The sequence below is a fragment of the Loxodonta africana genome, chromosome 9, assembly GCF_030014295.1.
Source record: "Loxodonta africana isolate mLoxAfr1 chromosome 9, mLoxAfr1.hap2, whole genome shotgun sequence".
NCBI classification, from domain to species: Eukaryota; Metazoa; Chordata; class Mammalia; order Proboscidea; family Elephantidae; genus Loxodonta; species Loxodonta africana.
In genome coordinates this window covers 52,386,856-52,408,046 of record NC_087350.1, presented here as the reverse complement: position 1 = coordinate 52,408,046, position 21,191 = coordinate 52,386,856, and the positions used below count along the sequence as shown (strand labels likewise).

Genomic DNA, 21,191 nt, shown 5'->3' with positions numbered 1-21,191 from the left:
ATGTGCACAGTGTGCTAAAGCAGTATGCCTCTCAAGATAAACATACCGTAATGCTTTCTGTGCCAGAGCTCTTTTGCTGAATCAGGAGGCAGATAATATTAGGTTCTTCTACTGTTCCTGATGCTGAGTGTGATCACTTGGTTGAAGTAGTGACCACTGGGTTTCTCCTTTGTAGAAGTAGAGTTCATTCTTTGCAGTTAGCAAGTGACACTTTGGCAACCTTTTAAATATTCTGTTCCTCAGCAGCCTTTTAACTAATGGTTTCAGCATCCATTGATGATTCTTGCCTGAATCAGTTGAGTTCATAGTTTCAGTAGTAATTTATCACTGTAACTTTTTCTTCTTTTTTTTATTTATGTATCTTTTACACTGAAAATGTTAGAGTAACATTAATGTATTTAATTTATTTGCTTTATTTTACTTCATAAAAAATTTAAAAATATTGGTATTACATTTAAAAATAAAACTGTTGAGTGAAGCTTAAGATTTTACAGAACTTCTTTTTGTTCTTTGAACATGTTCTAGTAAGATTCTAAAATTGATACTATCTTCTAAGCTAAAAGTTACTTGGACTAAATTTTTTTTGTTGTAGTTATGTTACCATTTGACATATAGTTGGATTAATTTGTTTCCATTTATTTTCAGTTTAGGGGCTGGTTTTTTTAATATGTAAATTACACGGTACAGAAGTAAAAATTTTGTAGGATATAATTTACTGGGTGCTTCCCGCTCCTGCCCCATTCAAATAGGTAACTATTATTGGTCTCTGGTTCACTTTTCCAGTGTTCCTTTTTGTGAAAATAATAAAATACTTCTTAAACCCCTGGTCTATTAAAAAAAAAAAAAATTAGCATGCTGTATGTACTGTTCTGTACCTTGCTCTTTTATACACAGTGTATCCTGGAGATCATTCCACATCAGTATTTAGAGACCTTCCTCATTTCTTTTTTTAACAGCTACATAGTACTTCACTATTTGCATGAATTATGGTCTATTCAACCAGTCTTCTATTAAACGTTTGGATCTTTTCCTGTCATTTGCTATTCCATATAATGCTGCAATGTAGAACCTTATGCGTGTGTTGTTTTGTTTCTTTGCTTTTATCTTAGAGTAGATTCCTATGAGTAAAATCACCGGGACATGCTGTAAATATATACATACTTTTATTATATTTGCCAGATTACCTTCTGTAAAGATTTTCACCATACGGGCTAGCAATGTGTGAAGGTATCTGTTTCTCTACAGGCTTGCCAGAATAGCATGTTCTCAAACCTAAGGATCTGATAGGCAGGGCAGTGGTATGTCAGGGTAGTTTTTAATCCTCTGATAAATAACATCAAACATTTTTCCTAAGTTCGAGAATGATTTTTCTTCCCCTTCCCATGAATTGGCCCATCCATGTCTTTTGCTTCTGGCTTCAGCCTTTTCCTCTCAATATTTAGCAGCTCTTTATATATTTGAGAAATTAGCTGTTTGAGATGCAAGTTACCAGTGTTTTCTCCCATTTTGTAATTTTTCTTTTGACTTAAATTGTGGTTTTGTCTTTTGCTACTTTTTTTTTTATGTATTAGAATTTATCAGGTTTTTCCGTAAGTCTTCTGGATTTTGGATTCTAGTTAGAAAGGCTTTCTCCACTTTCAAGTTACAAAGGAATGTACATATTTTATTGTAGTACTTATATGGTTTCATTTTACTGCATAGACCTCTGATTCATATACCACATTTTATACACACACATACACTGGTTTATAATGTAAAGTATGGACCTGATTTCATTTTTTTCCAAATGGCCATCTACTTGCCCAACACCATTTATTAAAAAGTCTAACATTTCCCTCAGTGATTTGAGATGCCACGTTTATTATAAACCATATTGTATTTGGACCTCTTTCTGGTTTTTGTATTGTTTCATTGATCTTTACATTATTCATATGCAGTGTTACACATTGTTGTAAATATGTAGACTTTATGATATGTTGCACCTCGTTTTGCAGGTTTTCTTGGGTATTTCTACTAATTTATTTTTCATATAAACTTTAGATTCAACTCGTCTGGCTCTGGAAGAAGGTTATTAGTGTTTTTATTGGTCAAAATTGACATCTTTATGGTGTTAAGTCACATTTTTCAAGAACATAGGATGTGTTTCCATTTATTCAAGCCAACTTTTTTTTTGTCCTGTGAGAGTGCTTTTTAAAAAGCTTTTTCAAATGTAAACATGAATAAAAAGAAGAGTATAATGAATCCCAATATATTATCACCCAGCTTCAACAATTAACAGCATTTTTCATAGCTGGGGTTCTCGACATACAAGCTGGGTATAAATAGTTCTTGTCTATTTTTATGTGACTTCAAAAGACAGTATTGTGCTGGTCACTTATTACTTAGATAAGAGATTTTTTCCCCCCTAGGTGAACTGCATTGCTTATACAGTATATCATCTCTCTGAGAATTTTTTTTTTAAAGATGAATAGCTGTTGCTGATTTTCTAATTGTTTCAGTTCCTGTCACTTCCTGCCTTATCATTCATTCTGCCTCCAGACAGGAGCCACCCATTTGGTCTCGTGTATCTGTTTGAACTAAGAAGCAGAGTCCTCACGTGTATTATTTTTCTTTTATAGTCCTGTCTAATCTTTGTCTGAAGAGTGGACTTTGAGGATGGTTTTAGTTCTGGGTTAACAGTGCATCCAGAGGCCATAGCGTCGGGGGTTCCTCCAGTCTCTGTCAGACGATTAAGTCTGATCGCTTTACCTGAATTTTGAGTTCTGTTCCATACTTTTCTCCCGCTTCGTCCAGGATTCTCTGTTGCGTTCCTTGTCAGGGTGGTCATTGGTGATACCTGGGCACCATCTAGTTCTTCTGGTGGAGTCTCTGGTTCATGTGGTTTCTTCAGTCTCTTGGCTATTATTTTCCTTGTGTCTTTGGTTTTCTTCATTCTCCTTTGCTCCACGTGGGATGGGACCATTTGATGGATCTTAGATGGCCTTCAGAGTATAATTTATAACAAAAAATTAAAACCCTATTTCCTATCGAAGTATAATTTTAAAAGTTAAAACCATAATTTTTACAAATACATAATGCATATGTTTTAGCAATTTTAATTCAACCCGTTAATTAATAAGGGAACCAGTATGATGGCAAAACTGGTTCTAAGTATTTGAGAAAGTTGAGTTTAGATAGACTTTTTTTCAAAAATAATGTTAGAGTAACATTTATGATTTAGATATAAAACTAGTTAATGTCCTACAGGTAACCTTTGGGTTATTTTTTCTATTGGACAGAAATCATTTGTGTGTCTACTGGACACAAATTTACAGTTAACATGTAATTTCACAGAACCTGAGTCCCTAATTAATAGTAAGTAGCTAAGTAAAAAATGGCTATTCACATGAAAAACTAAATAATCCCGTTAAACCAAAGTCAGCCAACTAAAGCCTGTGTGCTGCCACTTGTTTTTGCAGCCCAGCCACATTCATTTATTTACTTACTGCCTATGGCTGCTTTTGTGCTGTAAGGACAGAGTTGAGTGATTTTAACGGAGACTACTGCCATGCAGGGTCAAAAATATTTACAGTTTGTCCCTTTACAGAAAAGCTAGCCAATTCCTGTATTAAACAATGCTTCAGGATGACATTGAAAGGACAATTTGCCACTATCTTGGTCTTACTTCCAAATTTGGGGTAATTTTTCTTAAAAACCCAAATGAACATTGAAATGATAAAATCTGCTCTGCTCAATATTTCTGTGCGTAATGAATCTCTTAGCACGGTCCTCCCCCCTTACCCTTTCTGTCATTTCACTTTACTTGTGTATGTCTTTCTCCTTATTGTAGCCACCTTTCTAGTTTTCACTGTACCTTTCCTACAGTTCTCCCTTATCTTCTTGCTCTGAATTTCACTGTTTTCTTCTCCTCCTTAAGGAGAAGAAATAATATGGAATGTTAATATATTTTAAATGTTTATTATACTGGTAGTTTTATATCCTCGGTTCTTAATTTTTAATTTAGGTCAGTTTAAACTTTTATGTGTTTTCCTCAAAACCAAAATACCAATGAGTTACCACAATTTTTGTGATTTCTATTGATCTATTCTTTGTCACTTTCCCCTCCCTCCCCATAAGTAATAGCTTTTAATTGAAGAAAACTTCCCTATACTGTTTAATTAAGCCAAAGGAGTAGAAAAAATTATAGAAGAGGACTCCTTTAGTCATAAACTTTATGTTTTAGAACATTTTAAAACATTTTTTCATATGTAGTTTTACGTTAGAAACCTTGAAAGTTACCATAAAGGAACCTAGAAGATACAGAACAGTTAGTTTTTTAATGTATGCTTACTAAGCATTGGTAGTTAGATATCTGATGGTATAGTCTGAGGACCATGAATAAAATTGCAGAACCGGAGTTCTGTCCTATTTTGCTAAGGTTTTTTAAATCTAAACATATGCTTTTGTGTTTAGAGAAGGTTACGTTTAATGTAGCTACTCAGAATAACACCTTTTTATCCTTACATCCTGTGTGAAATCAGAAAGAGAGCTTAGTTTTAAAAATAATTTTACCACGTAATGATTTTTTTTTTTTTTTAATCCTCAAGATAAAGCAAAAGGAGAGAAAGAATAATTCCGATACTTTATATGAAGTCGTATGCTTGGAAAGTGAATCAGAAAGAGAGAGAAGGAAAACTACAGCCAGTCCCTCAGTTCGCCTGCCGCAGTCTGGATCTCAGAGCTCAATGATACCTTCTCCTCCAGAAGATGATGAAGAGGAAGGTAAATTGTAGAGAGAGCTAAATTAGTATTTTGGGATAGATGACCGTGCAGACTCTTAAAATTTTATCAGGGAATTGATAATGTCTCATGGTATTTGGAATTCTTTCAATAAATACTTAGGAGAATCCACTATATGCAAGGAGCTGTGTCGGATTCACACACGATTAACACTGGACTTTCGTCAAATACTTGTAACCAAGTTGGAAAAATTTGTAATTTGTGCTTTTTTTTTTTTTTCCTATCAAGTGCTAGCCTGGTGTATTAGTATATTTTTTAGAGCAAATTTGACACAGCTTCCAAAATTAATGTTCCCATCTCAGTTCATTCACTTGGCAGGAACAAGTTCACTTGCCAAAATGTGTGCTTCTACAATCGATCCTTTCACCAGACCTGTCTGTTTGTAAATGCTTGTGTGTGTATGTTTTTTTTTACCTTGTTTTCACATTGGTAAACATTAAGAATCAACCAGTTCTTTTTCCTTTCTCTCATTTTTTTTTTCAATTTTTATTATGCTTTAAGTGAAAGTTTACAAATCAAGTCAGTCTCTCACACAAAAACTTATATACACCTTGCTACGTACTCCCAATTGCTCTCCCCCTGATGAGACAGCCCGCTGCCTCCCTCCACTCTCTCTTCTCGTGTCCATTTCGCCAGCTTCTAACCTCCTCTACCCTCTCATCTCCCCTCCAGGGAGGAGATGCCAACATAGTCTCAAGTGTCCACCTAATCCAAGAAGCTCATTCCTCACCAGCATCCCTCTCCAGCCCATTGTCCAGTCCAATCCCTGTCTGAAGAGTTGGCTTTAGAAATGGTTCCTGTCCTGGGCCAGCAGAAGGTCTGGGGGCCTTCTAGTCTCAGCCAGACCATTAAGTCTGGTCTTTTTATGAGAATTTAGGGTCTGTATCCCACTGCTCTCCTGCTCCCTCAGGGGTTCTCTGTTGTGTTCCCTGTCAGGGCAGTCATGGGTTGTAGCCGAGCACCATCTAGCTCTTCTGGCCTCAGGCTGATGTAGTCTCTGGTTTATGTGGCCCTTTCTGTCTCTTGGGCTTGTAATTACCTTGCGTCCTTGGTGTTCTTCATTCTGCTTTGATCCAGGTGGTTTGAGACCAATTGATTCATCTTAGATTGCCGCTTGCTAGCGTTTAAGATCCCAGACACCACTCTCCAAGGTGGGATGCAGAATGTTTTGTTAATAGATTTTATTATGCCAGTTGACTTAGGTGTCCCCTGAAACCATGGTCCCCAAACCCCAGCCCCTGCTACGCTGGCCTTTGAAGCATTCAGTTTATTCAGGAGACTTCTTTGCTTTTGGTTTAGTCCAGTTGTGCTGACCTCACCTGTATTGTGTGTTGTCTTTGTCGTCACCTAAAGTAGTTCTTATCTACTATCTAATTAGTGAATACCCCTGTCCTAGCCTCCTTCCCTCCTCCCCTCTCATAACCATCAAAGAATGTTTTCTTCCCTGTTTAACCGTTTTTCAAGCTCTAGTGGTCTTATACAATATTTGCCCTTTTACAACTGACTAATTTCACTCAGCATAATGCCTTCCAGATTCCTCCATGTTATGAAATGTTCACAGATTCATCATTGTTCTTTATTGATACGTAGTATTCCATTGTGTGAATATACCATAATTTATTTACCCATTCTTCCGTTGATGGGCACCGTGGTTGCTTCCATCTTTTTGCTATTATAAACAGTGCTGCAGTGAACACGGGTGTGCATATATCTGTTCGTGTAAAGGAGGCTTAATTCTCTAGGATATATTCCAGGGAGTGGGGTTGCTGGATCATATGGTAATTCTATTTCTGCTTTTTTAAGGAAGCACTAAATCAGTTTCCAAAGTGGTTGTGTACCATTTTACATTCCCACCAGCAGTGTAGAAGTGTTCCAGCCTCTCCACAACATCTCCAACATGTATTATTTTGTGTTTTTTGGATTAATGCTAGCCTTGTTGTAGTTTTGATTTGCATTTCTCTAATGGCTAATGATCGTGAGCATTTCCTCGTGTATCTGTCAGCTACCTGAATGTCTCCTTTAGTGAAGCGCCTGTTCATATCCTTTGCCCATTTTTAAATTAGATTATTTGTCTTTTTGTAGTTGAGTTTTTGCAGTATCATATAGATTTTAGAGATCAGATGCTGATCGGAAATGTCATAGCTAAAAACTTTTTCCCAGTCTTTAGGTAATTTTTTTACTCTTTTGGTGAAGTCTTTGGGTGAGCATAGGTGTTTGATTTTTAGGAGCTCCCAGTTATCTAGTTTCTCTTCTGCATTGTTAGTAATGTCAGGACTTTATTTTTTAATGGAAAAAACTTTGTGAAAGCTGGTTGTGATAGAAGGTCACATGTGGTATGTGTTTATGTGAGATTCTCAAGACGTATTCCTGAAATTCATAGAGGAGATTTCATTTTTCATTGTGGGGACTGAGAGGAGGCACATAATGAAAAAATAGTTTTTGAGCTAGGACTTTAAAAGTGCAAGGAGAAATCGGGAGGCAGACGTGTTGGTTGGGGCATTTCTGAGCAAAGAAATAACAAAGGCTTAGAGGTGGCAGAAATGACTGGTTTGGCTAAAAGATATAAATACCCATGATTATATGTACATTTTTCAAGTTCAGAGCAAGCACTGACTTTCCAATCCCCATTGTTCCCTAGAACTCCCACTTTCCCTGTGGCTAACCAAGTTAGGGTCATTTCCTAGTAATGTTAATGGCCACCAATTACTAGATGCTTAATATATGCTAGGCACTGTGCCAAATGCATTGTTTATCTTATATAAATACAACTCTCCTGAAAAATGGGATTTATTTTTATGCTTATTTTGCATATGAAGAAACAGTCTCAGAAAAGTGAAATAATCACCTAAGGTTACTCAGCTAGAAAATGGCAGTCAGAATTTGAATCCATAGTGTGGGCTCTATTCTCTCTGTGCATTTAATTCACAAAGCATTTTGAAGTACAGAGGAACCAGATGTACATTTTTGGAGAAGTCAGAGATGCAGTTTAAAGATATCCTACAGAGCCAGTTTAAATCAGGGGTTAGAGCTGAGAAGGATATTGATGGCTCAGAGATCATAGTTTGTTGCCCATGTTTGAGATTGTCTGTTGTGTAACTGGTATTCTTGAGACTTGCAGTTTCCCTTTCAGGTCAACACTAGTTAAGAATGTAGAGTGAGTAAAAGTTTACCTATCTGTCCTCCCTTAAACTTAACAATAAAATCAAAAAGAAGCAAAATTTGAGAAAAGCTCTCTGTTTATAATGAAACCAGATAATCTCAAATCTCCATAGTATAGATTTTTAAGGATATCTACCATTTATAAAAAAAATTTGGACTCAGCTAACTGATAAAATCAGGACTAACAAGTAGTTCCTCTAATCTGTAGGCATAGATTTGTTTTAATTTAAGTGAGGAGATTCTGGAGACCTCTACTGACAGTTCTTAACTAGGGAGAGATGAGGCCTAGTAGCAACAGATACTCCATGGGAGAATCAAGGAGCACTGGAACACCACTGTAAAGGAAGACAGTGTGGTTTTGCCCCACGTTGTTTCTCTAGTGTATGGTACAATACCTCGTATCTAGCAGATGCTCAGTAAATATTGCAAGGTGGTTAACCCTCCTAGGGTCCAGTTGTATAATGAAGAGGAAATGGCAGGAGAATTGGGACTGAAAGAGGGACTGTGTAGCCATGTCATCTTTTAATACTCTCAAATCTAGTATTCAAACCAGGAAAACCCTAGCCCAGTGTGATCTGTTTTCTCCCTGGGAAGAAATGGCTACAGCCCTATAAAGAAGCTTCTTACCCATGGGACATTAGTTACAACAATTATTGAGGGGAGGTGTTTAGAAACAACATTATGAGACTAATCAAACACTAGAAAGTATTGGTGAGGTTACATGAAAGCAGGTACTCTGGTACAGTTAGTGGAAATATAAGTTGGTGAAGTTCTTTTGGAAGGCAATTTGTCAGTTTCATAAGTCTGTAAAGTATGCTTTTTTTTTTTTTTTAAACCCAGGAAGTCCACTTCTGGGCATATACCCAATGAAGTGATGACATATGTTTGCAAAATATCACTAAGTGTCCAACGAAAGGGAAGATTAAACAGATGTCTTAATTCATATTCTTTTTTTTCTACTTTAATTATGCTTTTCAATTCCTCTCACCTCCCTTTATCAATTTCACATTTTTGACTGTTTTGATATCTTATAGGATTTATTATCTTATAATCTTCAAATTCTTCTTTAAATTCACTTTTTTTTAATTACTTGAATTAGATTTGAACTGATTCATTTTGGTCCTTTTTAATGTTTTTGTGCTTTTTATTATAAATTATTTATGCCATTGTGAAAAATCTAGGAAGTCATATAAACATAAAGGAGGAGAGGAAAAAATTAATCATAACTCCATCACTTGGAGACAGTAGTTGTTAATGTCTTGAGCTAGTTGCTTCCAGTCTTCTATTTTATAACAAAGAAAAAAAAAGAGTAGATCAAAGTATGGATTCAGCTATTAATATTCTTAGTTTACACATGGTATTTTGCCATATTATTAGATAAACATGTTAGCATGCATTACATTGCATGCATGTATCATAATTTATTCAGCAGTTCTCTTGTTGGACCTGAGGTGATTTGTAATTTTTTTAGCTGTTATGCTAAGACTGCTATGTATCTTCACACATAAAGCTGTTTGCTTTGGAAAAGGAGAGAGAGCACACCATATTTTGAATCCAGTAAGTTTGTAATTAAATGGCTCTTTTCTGCATTTGACATAGCGTGGACCTGTATGGAAAGCAACAGAGAATTGGAGAGATTATAACGATATTCCATGTAGGACCATTTTTATTTTCTTTGTATCAACACCTATGCATTCAGAGGAATTATGACTTCATGCTCCCAGTCAAGTCATTCAAATGTGACTCTCACATTCCATATCATCCTTCTGGCTTAACATAGCCACTTGTTATCCCTTCTTGTGTGTTTTGTTTATTAAAGATAATGATGAGCCTCTCTTGAGTGGATCTGGTGATGTATCCAAAGAATGTGCAGAAAAAATTCTTGAAACCTGGGGAGAACTGCTGTCAAAATGGTAAGTTAGAATATAGTTTCTCCTTTTCATTTACAAATTTCGTTTTGTGGGTAGGGATTCCTACTAACCACAATAGAACGATTAATAGAAACCTAAGTATGAGGTTCACGATGTAAGGTCTTTCTGTGTATCGAGGTTCATAGTTGTAGTACTGGAGATCTAAAATCAATTTTCAGAATATCAGAAAGCGTTACCCATGCAAAACCTAATAAATTCTCATTGCAGGACAAAGTATTTATCTAAATATGGAATCCATGGTGGGAATAAATAAGAAAAGAGGTCCTTTATATTGAAGAGGAGTCCCTGGGTGGCACAGTTAAGCACTTGACTGCTAATAGAAAGGTTGATGGTTCGAGTTCACCCAGAGACTCCTCAAAAGAAAAGCCTGGCGATCTACTTCCAAAATATGAGCCATTGAAAACCCTATAGATCACAGTTCTATTCTGACACACATGCATCAGAATTGACTCGACAGCAACTGGTTTGGGGTTTTATATTGAAGAGGTTAGGAGGCACTGACTGCCCAATGTTAAGACGATACAGAATAATCAGAGAAGTTTAAAGGGTGCTTTCATAATGCATAGGAATAGAATAGACACCCAAGGTGGGGTTTTTCCTTATCTGTGTTATGTACCTAGAGTGACAGAGTTTCACAAGGATAGTATAAATTACTGGTTGTACCAATTGTTTTTCCTGCTGATACTTGTACAATTCAGCAATTTCCTGTCAGCTCAGAGACAGTTTGACAATAATATTGAGAAGGACTATCCTATAAAAAAAAAAAATTTTTTTTTTTTTTTTTGCTGTGTAAAAAGAATACACCATCGTCAGTATTTTTTAATGTAACCAGAGACACTCTGGTAAGTCACATTGGTGAGATATTTTTATAGTTTCCCTTTCTCCCTGTAAAGAATGCCAGTAAAAGCTAAAAAACCGGAGCTTGAAAGTGATCCGAACACACCTCTGTCTGACTTTGTGGTTATTAGGGTTGTGATATAAGCTCCCCATAAGCGTGTTACTTTTGGGTTTGATTTTCCTCTGACGTTTGAACTGTTGAATCCTTTCACTCTATTTGTAGTAAAACTGTGTCTTAGCAATTTAAAAGATTTTTTCATGCCCATGAGGGATAGAACTACAAATGGACATTATCTGCTTCTAGTACTCTCACAACGCTTTACAGTCTGGATAGAACACTATCCACATTGGAAAATGTCAAATGTGTACAGGAAAAGAAAGCAATCCAAGCATGGTTTGTCTTTACACAAGTGGCTTTAATAAGTGAGTTCTGCAAAGGCCCCAGGGGAATAGTTCTCATATATTTTTAATATTTCTTTAGCAATCAGGAGACAAACCTGCTAATGCTCTGGTCACAGTTATATTTTCAGTTCAGTGAATTTGTAGTGTTTGAGCTGCTGCTGACAGAAATTTTATCTGTGTAAAAAGGTTTCTGCTCTAAAACAGAAATGTAATTAAGCCTTGATGTGGCAACGTAATAGCATATTAAAGATCGTCTAGATAAAGCATTTAGACTCTAGAAGTAGATTTTATTAGATTAACCTACCAGCATTTTATACAGTGACTTGGAATTTGTTTTGTTATCAAATTTTGTTTATTCAGTTTGTTATTCATTTAATTAAGACATGTCCTTCTCTCACTCCTTCAAATATATTAACTAAATTTCCATCTCTATTGTCTTCAGAGGGTTTCAGACTGTTTTTACTGGTTTTAGTCATGTCTTCAGATGATGTAATCTCTCATCTTCAATTTATTTCATCACTTTTTTTTTCATCATTATTATATGTGTTCTATAGATTTTTTTTTTTTTTTTTTTGTAGATACAAACCATTGCAATATCATGGCATTTTAAAGCCTGGTAGACTTGGCTTCAGATTCTGTCTCTACTGTTTCTGTGCATTATGGTGTTGGGCAAGTCACATCTTCTGAGCCTGTTTCTTCAAACAGAAAATAGATGTCATAGTTGTAGTAATACTAGTAAGAGCTCATGAATTTACTATGTCAGGCACTGCCCTAAAGCTATGTACACTATCTCAACTATAGTGACCTTATGAGCTAGTGTCCATTTTACAAATGAGAAAACTGGCTAAAAGGTTAAATGAGCCATTCTAGTAAGTAAATGGCAGAGCCAGAATTTTTAACCTAGTCAAATCTGACCCCAAAGCTGGTTTTGTTAACTGTACATTAAATTTTAGTGGCTATATTAGAAGCAGTATCATTGAGCTCTAACTTTCCAAATTTATGTGGCTCTCCTAGAGTATAAGTATTATCAATGACATATAGTTCTCCTGAATATAATTTTACCGTTATAAATAAGCTAAGAATTGGCAAGTTTTTATGAAAAGTTTCAAATAGTAAATATTTTAGGCTTTGCAGGCCAGTAGCCTCTGTTGCAGCCACTCGACTCTGCTATTATAGTGCAAAAGCAGTAATTGACAGTAAACAGAAGCATGCCTCTGTTTCAGCAAAAGTTTATTTACAAAAATAGATGGTATGCTAGATTTTACTCACAGGTAATAGTTTGCTAACCTCTGAATTAAGTAAAGGAAATACTTTTGTTCTTTTTGCTCCCAACTGTTTTATATATATGGTTTTTTCTAAGCAAAGCAAAACTATATTGAATTTTTATAGCTCTACCATCAGGGTACCAGCATCACAAAATCATTCGTTTTTACATGTATTTTGAATTATTCTTCTAGAAATCTGGAGAGATTTTGAGAAAAGTTTTGGACCTTTTTATAATTTGATAGTAGTCATTTGGTATCAGTAACTTCTGCTTAGATCTGATAGTCACAGGAGCTTTTGCATTTCAGGATTCTGCTTTATTAATTCAAAAATTCTGCTTTATTAATTAAAAATTCCCAAATCTCAAAACAACTGCCCTGTAACAGATAGCGTATTCATTTTTCTTCAAGTTTGAAGACTACTTTAGTCATTTAGTTGATGTCCATGAACTTTACTCCATCTGTGAAACTGGAGGTACCACGGCCCACCTAAGATGATTGTTGTGAGGATCAGTCGAGATATTGTAATGCATAAACATTTTATAAATTTATACCAGCATTACAACCTAAGTTTTATTTTCCCCTTTTTACAGATGAGATAAATGAAGCTCAAAGACTTTAGTAACTTGTTTTGATGTTACAGTAGTTCAGTGGAAACTTTCCCGTCCACTGCATTCATTCAGGAAAGTTAATTGAAGCAGCGTATCATAAAAAAATGCTTAAAACATAACTCAGGATTTTATTTTAACTTAGAATATATATATGCTTAACTCATTTGTCAGTTTTGACAGAGGACTAAGCCTTTGTCTTTGATGATGATTGACATTTGGTTTTGTATTCCTTACATAAACCACAACCATATGGTTTGGTTTCTGTAGTGTCCACTGTTGCTTTTTTTTTTTTTAATAGAATGATGATTTAAAGATACTTGAGAAGCAAACTGACTAGAGAATCCATGTAGATATTTACTGTTTAGTTACCATCAAGTTAGTTGCCATCAGTTCCATCTCTGGCAACCCCATGTGTGCCAAGTGGAACTGCTCCATGGGGATTTCAAGTCTGTGAACTTTTGGAAGCAAATTGTCAGTCCTGGCTTCAGAGGCACCTTTGGGTTTGAACTGACAACCTTTCAGCTAGTAGTCGGGTGCTTAACAGTTTGCACCACCCAAGAACTCCATAATTATCTTGGCTATCTACTAGCACTTTCTTTTTCTTTATTAGTGTGTCACTCATCAAGTCTTTCTAAGCCATTTAGTTTAGTTTTCATAAAGATAACACTCTCCAGAGAATCTTTCTTTTATGCACTTAAAGGGCTTTGGCTTTATCTTCAGGCATCTCAATTTAAGCGTGAGACCAAAGCAGTTGTCATCCTTAGTAAGAAGCGGTGTGCCTGAAGCTCTTCGAGGAGAAGTCTGGCAGCTACTAGCAGGCTGTCACAACAATGACCACCTGGTAGAAAAATACCGAATTCTCATCACAAAGGTAAGGGAATAATAATTCAGTTTTACCATTAATACTTGTAGAGATTTATAATGAAAATATTGGGATGGTTACTTGATTTCTAAGAGTTTTTTATAATTGTTTTTCTAATACAAGAATAGAACTGTTACACTTTGGGCCCAAAGTTGTTTTTATTGTTGGCATAAAGAAGAAGGCATAAGGCTTTCTTGCTTGAATGACTTCACCACAAAGGCAAAAGATGGCCTCTAGCCTTCTGTGTATCTAAATTCTTCTTGGCCACAATTACATTTTTTGTCAGATCAGGCTGTGCTATGTGATGTATAAGGCCTCTCTTTTGTTTATTTTGATCCATTTCACATTTTACAAAAGTGTGGTCTTGGTAGGGAAGGCTTAGTTCTGGTTCTGCAATTGGAAGATCGTAATTCTGTAATCTTAAAATGAATTTTCTTTTAGTCTCTTCCTCTAAAGTGAAAAATTCTCATTTTTACAGTATCCATCTCTCAAGTTCACACATTTCTCAAGGATTTACAAGTGAATCAACAAAAACTATTCCTTGTACAAGCATCCAAGGATTTAAACTAGTTTTCTGCAGGCTGTAGGCAACACTTCGTGCCTTTGTGCCCATGTTATTGGTTTTTGTTTTTTCAAAATTCTTTTATTTTTGGTGGTAAATACATACATAACAAAACATTTGTCGTTTTAACATTCTTCACGTGCACAATTCAGTGACATTTATTGTGTTTACCATGATGTTGAACCATCATGGTTATCTGTTTCCAGATTTTTCCATCACCCTTAACAGAAGCTCAGTGTCTGCTAAGCAATGAGTCCACCCTTTCCCCTTCCTCCTCCCTGCCCCTGCTAACCACTAATGAACTTTGGTCTCTATACATTTGTCTATTCTAGATATTTTATATAAATGGGATCATACAACCTTTGTCCTTTTGTGACTGACATTTCACTCAGCATAATGCTTTCAAGGTTCATGTTGAACATGTGTCAGGACTTCATTTCTCTTTATGGCTGAGTAATATTCTGTTGTATGTATATATCACATTTTATCTATTCATCAGTTGATGAATATTTAATTTGTTTCCAGTTTTTAACTATTTTGAATAGTACTGCAGTGAACATTGGTGTACATTTTCAACATTCTTGAAGTGTTTATCTTTAGTAAGCAGTTTTTCCTGTGGTTGCAAATCCCAAACCTGGATTATGAATGGGTTACTCAGAGCCCTCAGTAATGTTTGAGAGTTTCAATGTGATAAAAGGTGGAACTTCTTTAAGAAATGTTAAAACCTATAGAAGATGAATAATAATCTCCATAAAGCTGTTACTAAAAAATAACTTACAGGGGAAGAATAGTGTCTGACCATGAAATGGGACTTTTCCTCATAAGAAATAATTTTTATTTTGTTTAACCAACTTTTATTTAGTGCCCACTATAATAACAACCACAGTGCTGGAGCTAAGAGGCCAAATACAAAAACAGTTAACTGTCATGGTAGAATTGCATCTGAAACAGTATGGTAAGGGCCATAAAAGATGTGATTGATTCCACCTGGGAGAATAGGGGAGTCTTTACCAGGAGTATAACATTTGAGATGGATTCCAGAAAAGACCTCCCAAGCACGAAAGGATAGGAAACGCATTGTACTCATAGTGTTTGAACAGAGACATCGTAGAATGAGACCGTGTAACAGGGATAGTTAGCGAAGGTACACTTTGTTGATTATTTTCTTTTGTTGACAACTCATATTTGGGATCTTTAATTCTTAGTTGTAACTTTGTCTTTTTTAGTTCCTCTTTTGTAGTTCTTTAAAATGTTTGTCCAAAAATGATTCAAGAGTTTAGAGCTCTTAACTATTTTTGGTGGCTATTCATACAGATAATTTAAAGACATGGAGTCTCTATGTTTGATTGTATTCTGCTTTTCTGGTGCCATGAAAATGCTGACATCGTCTTCTAGAATAGGAACCCAGTAGTTACATGATGTGTAAAAATCAGCTGTAAACAAAATCTAATATATTTGATTAATGTTTTATATATGCTTGTGTCATGTGCTTTATGTTTCACATTAAGCTTTTATCATGCAAATGTTTAGTACTTAAGTTTTTTTATGGATATATAAGTGTAAATTGCTAAGCAATAATATTGTTTTTTTTTTAACTACAGTGTTATCCACTTTAAGTTGGTATTTCCTTTCTGTCTTCTAGAAATAATAGCTACAGTTGTACAGGAATGGTAGTTGATACTTTTAAACTTACTCTAAATTTTTTTTTTTTTTTGAGGACAAAACTTCATTTTTTATTTCTAAGTTTAGTTTTCATTGAACTATATTTTATGTAGGGTGAAATAGACAACTTTTAAGTGTACAGCTTCATGACATTTTGCGTATAAATACATCACTGTGACCACCACTGAGCAAGAATGTATCCGTCACCCCAAAAAGTTATCTCCCATTCCTTTCTAGTTGTAACCATCCCTGTTCCACCCCAAGGTAACTACTGTTCTTACTTCTTTCTCCATAAAAAAAAAAAATTAGTTCTAATTTTTCTCACACTTCATTTAAATGGATACATACACTATGCAGTTGTTGGCATCTAACATTTTTTGCTTATCCATTTTAGGTGTATTCCCCCCCCCGCCAAAAAAAAAAAAATTCTGTTGAGTTGATTTTGACTCTTAGCAACCTTATAGGACAAGTAGAACTGCCCCATAGGGTTTCCAGGGAGCGCCTGGTGGATTCAAACTGCCGACCTTTTGGTTAGCAGCCAAACTGTTAACCACTGCACAGTAGTTTTGTTTTAATTGCTGAGTAGTACTCCATTGTACGAATAAACTAGTTTTTTTTTTTTAACTCATTCTTCTCTTATGGATCTTTTGATTGCTTTCAGTTTTTTGACTATTACGAATAAAGTTGCCTTGAACATTCTTGTACATAGTAAGATTTGTGTATGTTATTAAACACATGTAGACTATAACATTTACATATTTATACGTACTAATTTATAAAAAAAAAATTTATAGGAGTTATTTATTCTGAACATGAGTTCTCTGTCAAATACATGCTTTGTACTCTGAAATTTTACGTAAAATTTTACCTTAGGGATTTTTTGGCTTAGCCTCTTCAGAGACTAGATTTAAAGCAAAAAGTGTGACTTGATTTATAAAGGCCAAAAAACATTAATTTGGCAAAAAAAATCTGATGAATGTCTTTGTCATCATTTGTTTAGTTGTCAAGCCTGTCTTCTAAAAAATGTGTTTATGACTTTTTCCATATACTCCTTGTAATTCAGGGACAAGTGACCTTTCAGTAATATAAAATTCATAGGTATATATTTTTAAGGTGATTCTTATTTCTATAAGCACTGGAATTAGATTGGAGGCACTCTTCTCCCTATTTTCCTTTTTAAAGTTGAAATTTTTAGATTTTTTTTATCTCAGTAGGTATCCAAGAGGGAAATAGTATAGCAGTAATAATACCTGTCTTTTTTTAAAGTATTTAGTTTGTCAGACACTGTGCTAAGCACTTTATATTCATTATTTCATTAATCCTAAGACAATCCTTTGAGTTGGTAATGATTATTTCTGTTTTAGAAATAAAGAAACAGGCTCAATGAGCATTAATAATTTGGTTATGACCACTCAGCTAGTAAGTAAATAAGTGGTAGAGGCATGGTTTGAACTCAGGACTGATTGCAAAGCTGGTTCTGTTCCATTAGTCTACTTGTCCATCCTTGTACTTAAAAATTTTTTATACTGATATGTACTCAGATAAAATTTTATATAAATGCATAAATTGATTATATATATACTTATTAATCTTTTTTATTTTCTTTGTTTTTAAGTGTAGTCTTATTCAACCGTACACCTAGTAGTGTGCATGCACTCTGTTTCCAGTTTTTAGCCTCTAAACACTGCTTTGCTATGCATTCCTATACATGTGTCCTTATGGTACTGGTAGTTTTAGTTTTATGTAATAGAGTCTCAGGAACATAACTGCTTGATCAAAGAGTAATATATTTTTTTAATTTGTTACTTTTCATATTTAGTTATGTATAGTTTGCTTCTCTAAAAGGCTGTTCAGTTTCAGGAGCAATTTAGGAAAGTACTTTTTGGCCCATACAGCCAGTATTAGTTACCACTGTATTTAATTTTTTATTTAAGTGATATCAGTGTATCTTTAATTCATAGTTCCCTGAATTCCAGTAAATTTGAGTCATTTGCTCTTCTGTCAATCACTTCTTCATATCTTTCGTGCATTTTTATTAACTTTTTTAAGATGTCAGTTTCTAAGCATTCTTTGTATGTTATGTACATTAATCTTTTGTATCTGTATAAATATCTTCTCTAAAACTATATCATAGGATTTCATACCTTACAAAAATTCTTACCTTTTATGTAAAAAATTATGTCTTGGCTAAGATCTTTCTACCTCTATATTGTGAAATTAGTTTCTAAGGTTTTCTTGCAAGATTCTTACTGTATGTGTTCTATTTTTTGAATCTTTAATCCTTCTGGAATTTTTTTTGACATGGTGTAAGAAAGTGGTCCAATTTTACTTTCTTCCAGATGGATAACCAGTTGTGATAGCCCCATTTTCATACTAAATAGAACTGTCGTCTTCGTCATATCTTAAATTCTCATGTATACTGGATTGATTTCTAGATTGCGTGTTCTGTTTATTGATGTGTATTCTTAGACCGATACTCTGTTGATTTAATTACAGAGGCTTTGAGTTAGTGATGTAATATGTGGTAAAACAAGCCTTTTCTCACTGTTTTCTACTTCATGCTTTTCTTGCCTATTCTTGCAAATTTAATCTTCCATATAAACTGTATGATCATTTTATCCCATCTCCCCAACATCTGATAAAGTTATGTAGGAATCTGATTAGAATTGTATTTAATTTACATATTAATTTAGGGTACAATTTACATATTTATAATATCTTCACATCTGAGAATATGGTGTGTCTTTCCATTTGTTCAGATCTTATTTTATGTCTGTTACAGAGACTTCACAGTTGCTTTCATATAGGTCCTATGCCTTTTTTGTTATATTTATTCCTAAGAATTATCTTATCCCTTTTTCCTTTTCTAGGCGCTGGCTGCTATGATAGAAAAAAAGTTAGTGTTTTTTTTTTTTTAATCGTCTTTCCATCCACTTCTTGGTATTTTGATTAATCTTTATAATATTATAGTACTACCATTTTTTGAGATTTTTAGGTATACAATGTTATTGTTAAGCGCCGTCAAGTCAGTTCCAACTCATAGTGACCCAGAATGAAACACTTCCTGGTCCTGTGCCTTCCTCACAATCATTGCTAGGCATACAATGACAGCAGCAAAAGCAGTTTCACCTCTTTTTTTTCTGTGTTCATACGGATTAAATTTCTTGCTTTTGTTTTTACATTTGATAGAAGCCTTTTCTTTAAGACAATGTTAAATATGATGCTGACAATTAGAATCCCTAACTACAGTAAAACCTGCATCAGCTAGACTTTTTTTTTAATTATACTTTAAGTGAAAGTTTATAGCCCAAGTTAGTTTCTCATACAAAAATTTATGCGCACATTGTTATGTGACCCTAGTTGCTATCCCTTGAATATGTCAGCACACTCCCCTTTCCACCCTGGATTTCCCATGTCCATTCAACCAGCTCCTGCCCTTTTTGCCTTCTTGTCTCACTTCTGGACAGGAGCTTCCCATTTAGTCTCATGGATCTACCTCCTGTAAGAACACTCTTCATGAGTATCATTTTATGTCTTATAGTCCAGTCTAATCTTTGTCTGAAGAGTTGGCTTCAGAATGGTTTTAGTTCTGGGTTAACAGAGAGTCCGGGGCCATGTCTTCTGGGGTTCTTCCAGTGTCAGTCAGACCATTAAGTCTGGTCTTTTTGCTAGAATTTGAGTTCTGCACCCCACCTTTTTCCTGCTCCATCAGAGACATTCTGTTGTGTATTTTGTGGTAACTGGGCAACATCTAGTTCTTCTAGATGGAGTCTCTGGTTTATGTGGCCCTTTTTGTTTCTTGGGCTGATACTTTCCTCATGTCTTTGGTGTTCTTCATTGTCCTTTGCTCCAGGTGTGTTGGGACCAGTTGATGCATCTTAGATGGCTGCGTACAAGCTTTAAAGACCCCAGATGCCACTCACCAGAGTGGGATGCAGAACATTTTCTTCATAAACGTTGTTAATGACAATCGATGTAGATGTTCCCTGAATCCATGGCCCTTAGACCCCTGCCTCTGCTACTCTGTCCCTCGAAGTATTCGGTTGTATTCAGGAAACTTCTTAGCTTTTGGTTTAGTCTAGTTGTGCTGACTTCCCCTGTATTGTGTGTTGTCCTTCCCTTCACCTAAAATAATTCTTGTTTACTATCTAGTTAGTGAATACCCCTCTCACTCCCTCCCCACCCTCATAACCATCAAATGTTTTCTTGTTTAAGCCTTTTCTTGAATTCTTTTAATAGTGGTCTCATGCAATATTTGTCCTTTCTGACTAATTTCACTCAGCATAATGACTTCTAGATGTATCCATGTTGTGAGATGTTTCACGGATTCATTGTTCTTTATCGTTGCATAGTTTTCCATTATGTGAATATACTATAGTTTGTTTATCCATTCATCCATTGATGGGCACCTAGGTTGTTTCCATGTTTTTGCTATTGTGAACAGTGCTGCAGTGAACATGGGTGTGCACATATCTATTCTTGTGATAGCTGTTATCTCTCTAGGATATATTGCAAGGAGTGAGATTGCTGGATCATACAGCATTTCTATTCCTAGCACCAGATTGTTTTCCAAAGTGAATGGTTGTACCATTTTACATTCCCATCAGCAGTGTATAAGTGTTCCAGTCTTTCCACAACCTCTCCAACATTTATTATTTTGTGTTTTTTGGAGTAATGCTAGCCTTGTTGGGCTGAGATGGTATCTCATTGTAGTTTTGATTTGCATTTTTCTAATGGCTAATGATCATGAGCATTTCCTCATGTATCTGTTAGCTGCTTGAATGTCTTCTTTGGTGAAGTGCCTGTTCGTATCCTTTGCCCATTTTTTAATTGGGTTATTTGTCTTTTTGTTGTTGAGGTCTTGCAGTATCTTGTAGATTTTAGAGATTAGACCCTAATTGGATATGTTGTAGCCAAAAGTTTTTTTCCCAGTCTGTGGGTTGGCTTTTTACTCTTTGGGTGAAGTCCTTGGATGAGCATAAGTGTTTGATTTTTAGGAGCTCCCAGTTATCTAGTTTCTCTTCTGCATTGTTAGTAATGTTTTATATACTGTTTATGCCATGTATTAGGGCTCCTAGCGTTGTCCCTATTTTTTCTTCCATGATCTTTATCATTTTAGATTTT

General features: G+C 35.1%; 1 protein-coding gene across 11 annotated transcripts in view; it reads left to right on the top strand.

The window, feature by feature from the left end:
- The window catches only part of RABGAP1 (RAB GTPase activating protein 1), a 177,002-nt gene that overhangs the window by 66,802 nt on the left and 89,009 nt on the right, over positions 1–21,191 (top strand). For all 11 annotated transcript variants that reach the window (XR_010323034.1, XR_002785007.2, XM_023544938.2 and 8 more), the window contains 3 exons: positions 4,587–4,761; positions 9,758–9,851; positions 13,702–13,852. Coding sequence is in view for 9 of the 11 variants with exons in the window: in XM_023544938.2 (XP_023400706.1) it covers positions 4,587–4,761; positions 9,758–9,851; positions 13,702–13,852 (420 nt within the window). In the remaining 2 variants the exon portion in view is untranslated. The remainder of the gene's footprint in view (positions 1–4,586; positions 4,762–9,757; positions 9,852–13,701; positions 13,853–21,191) is intronic.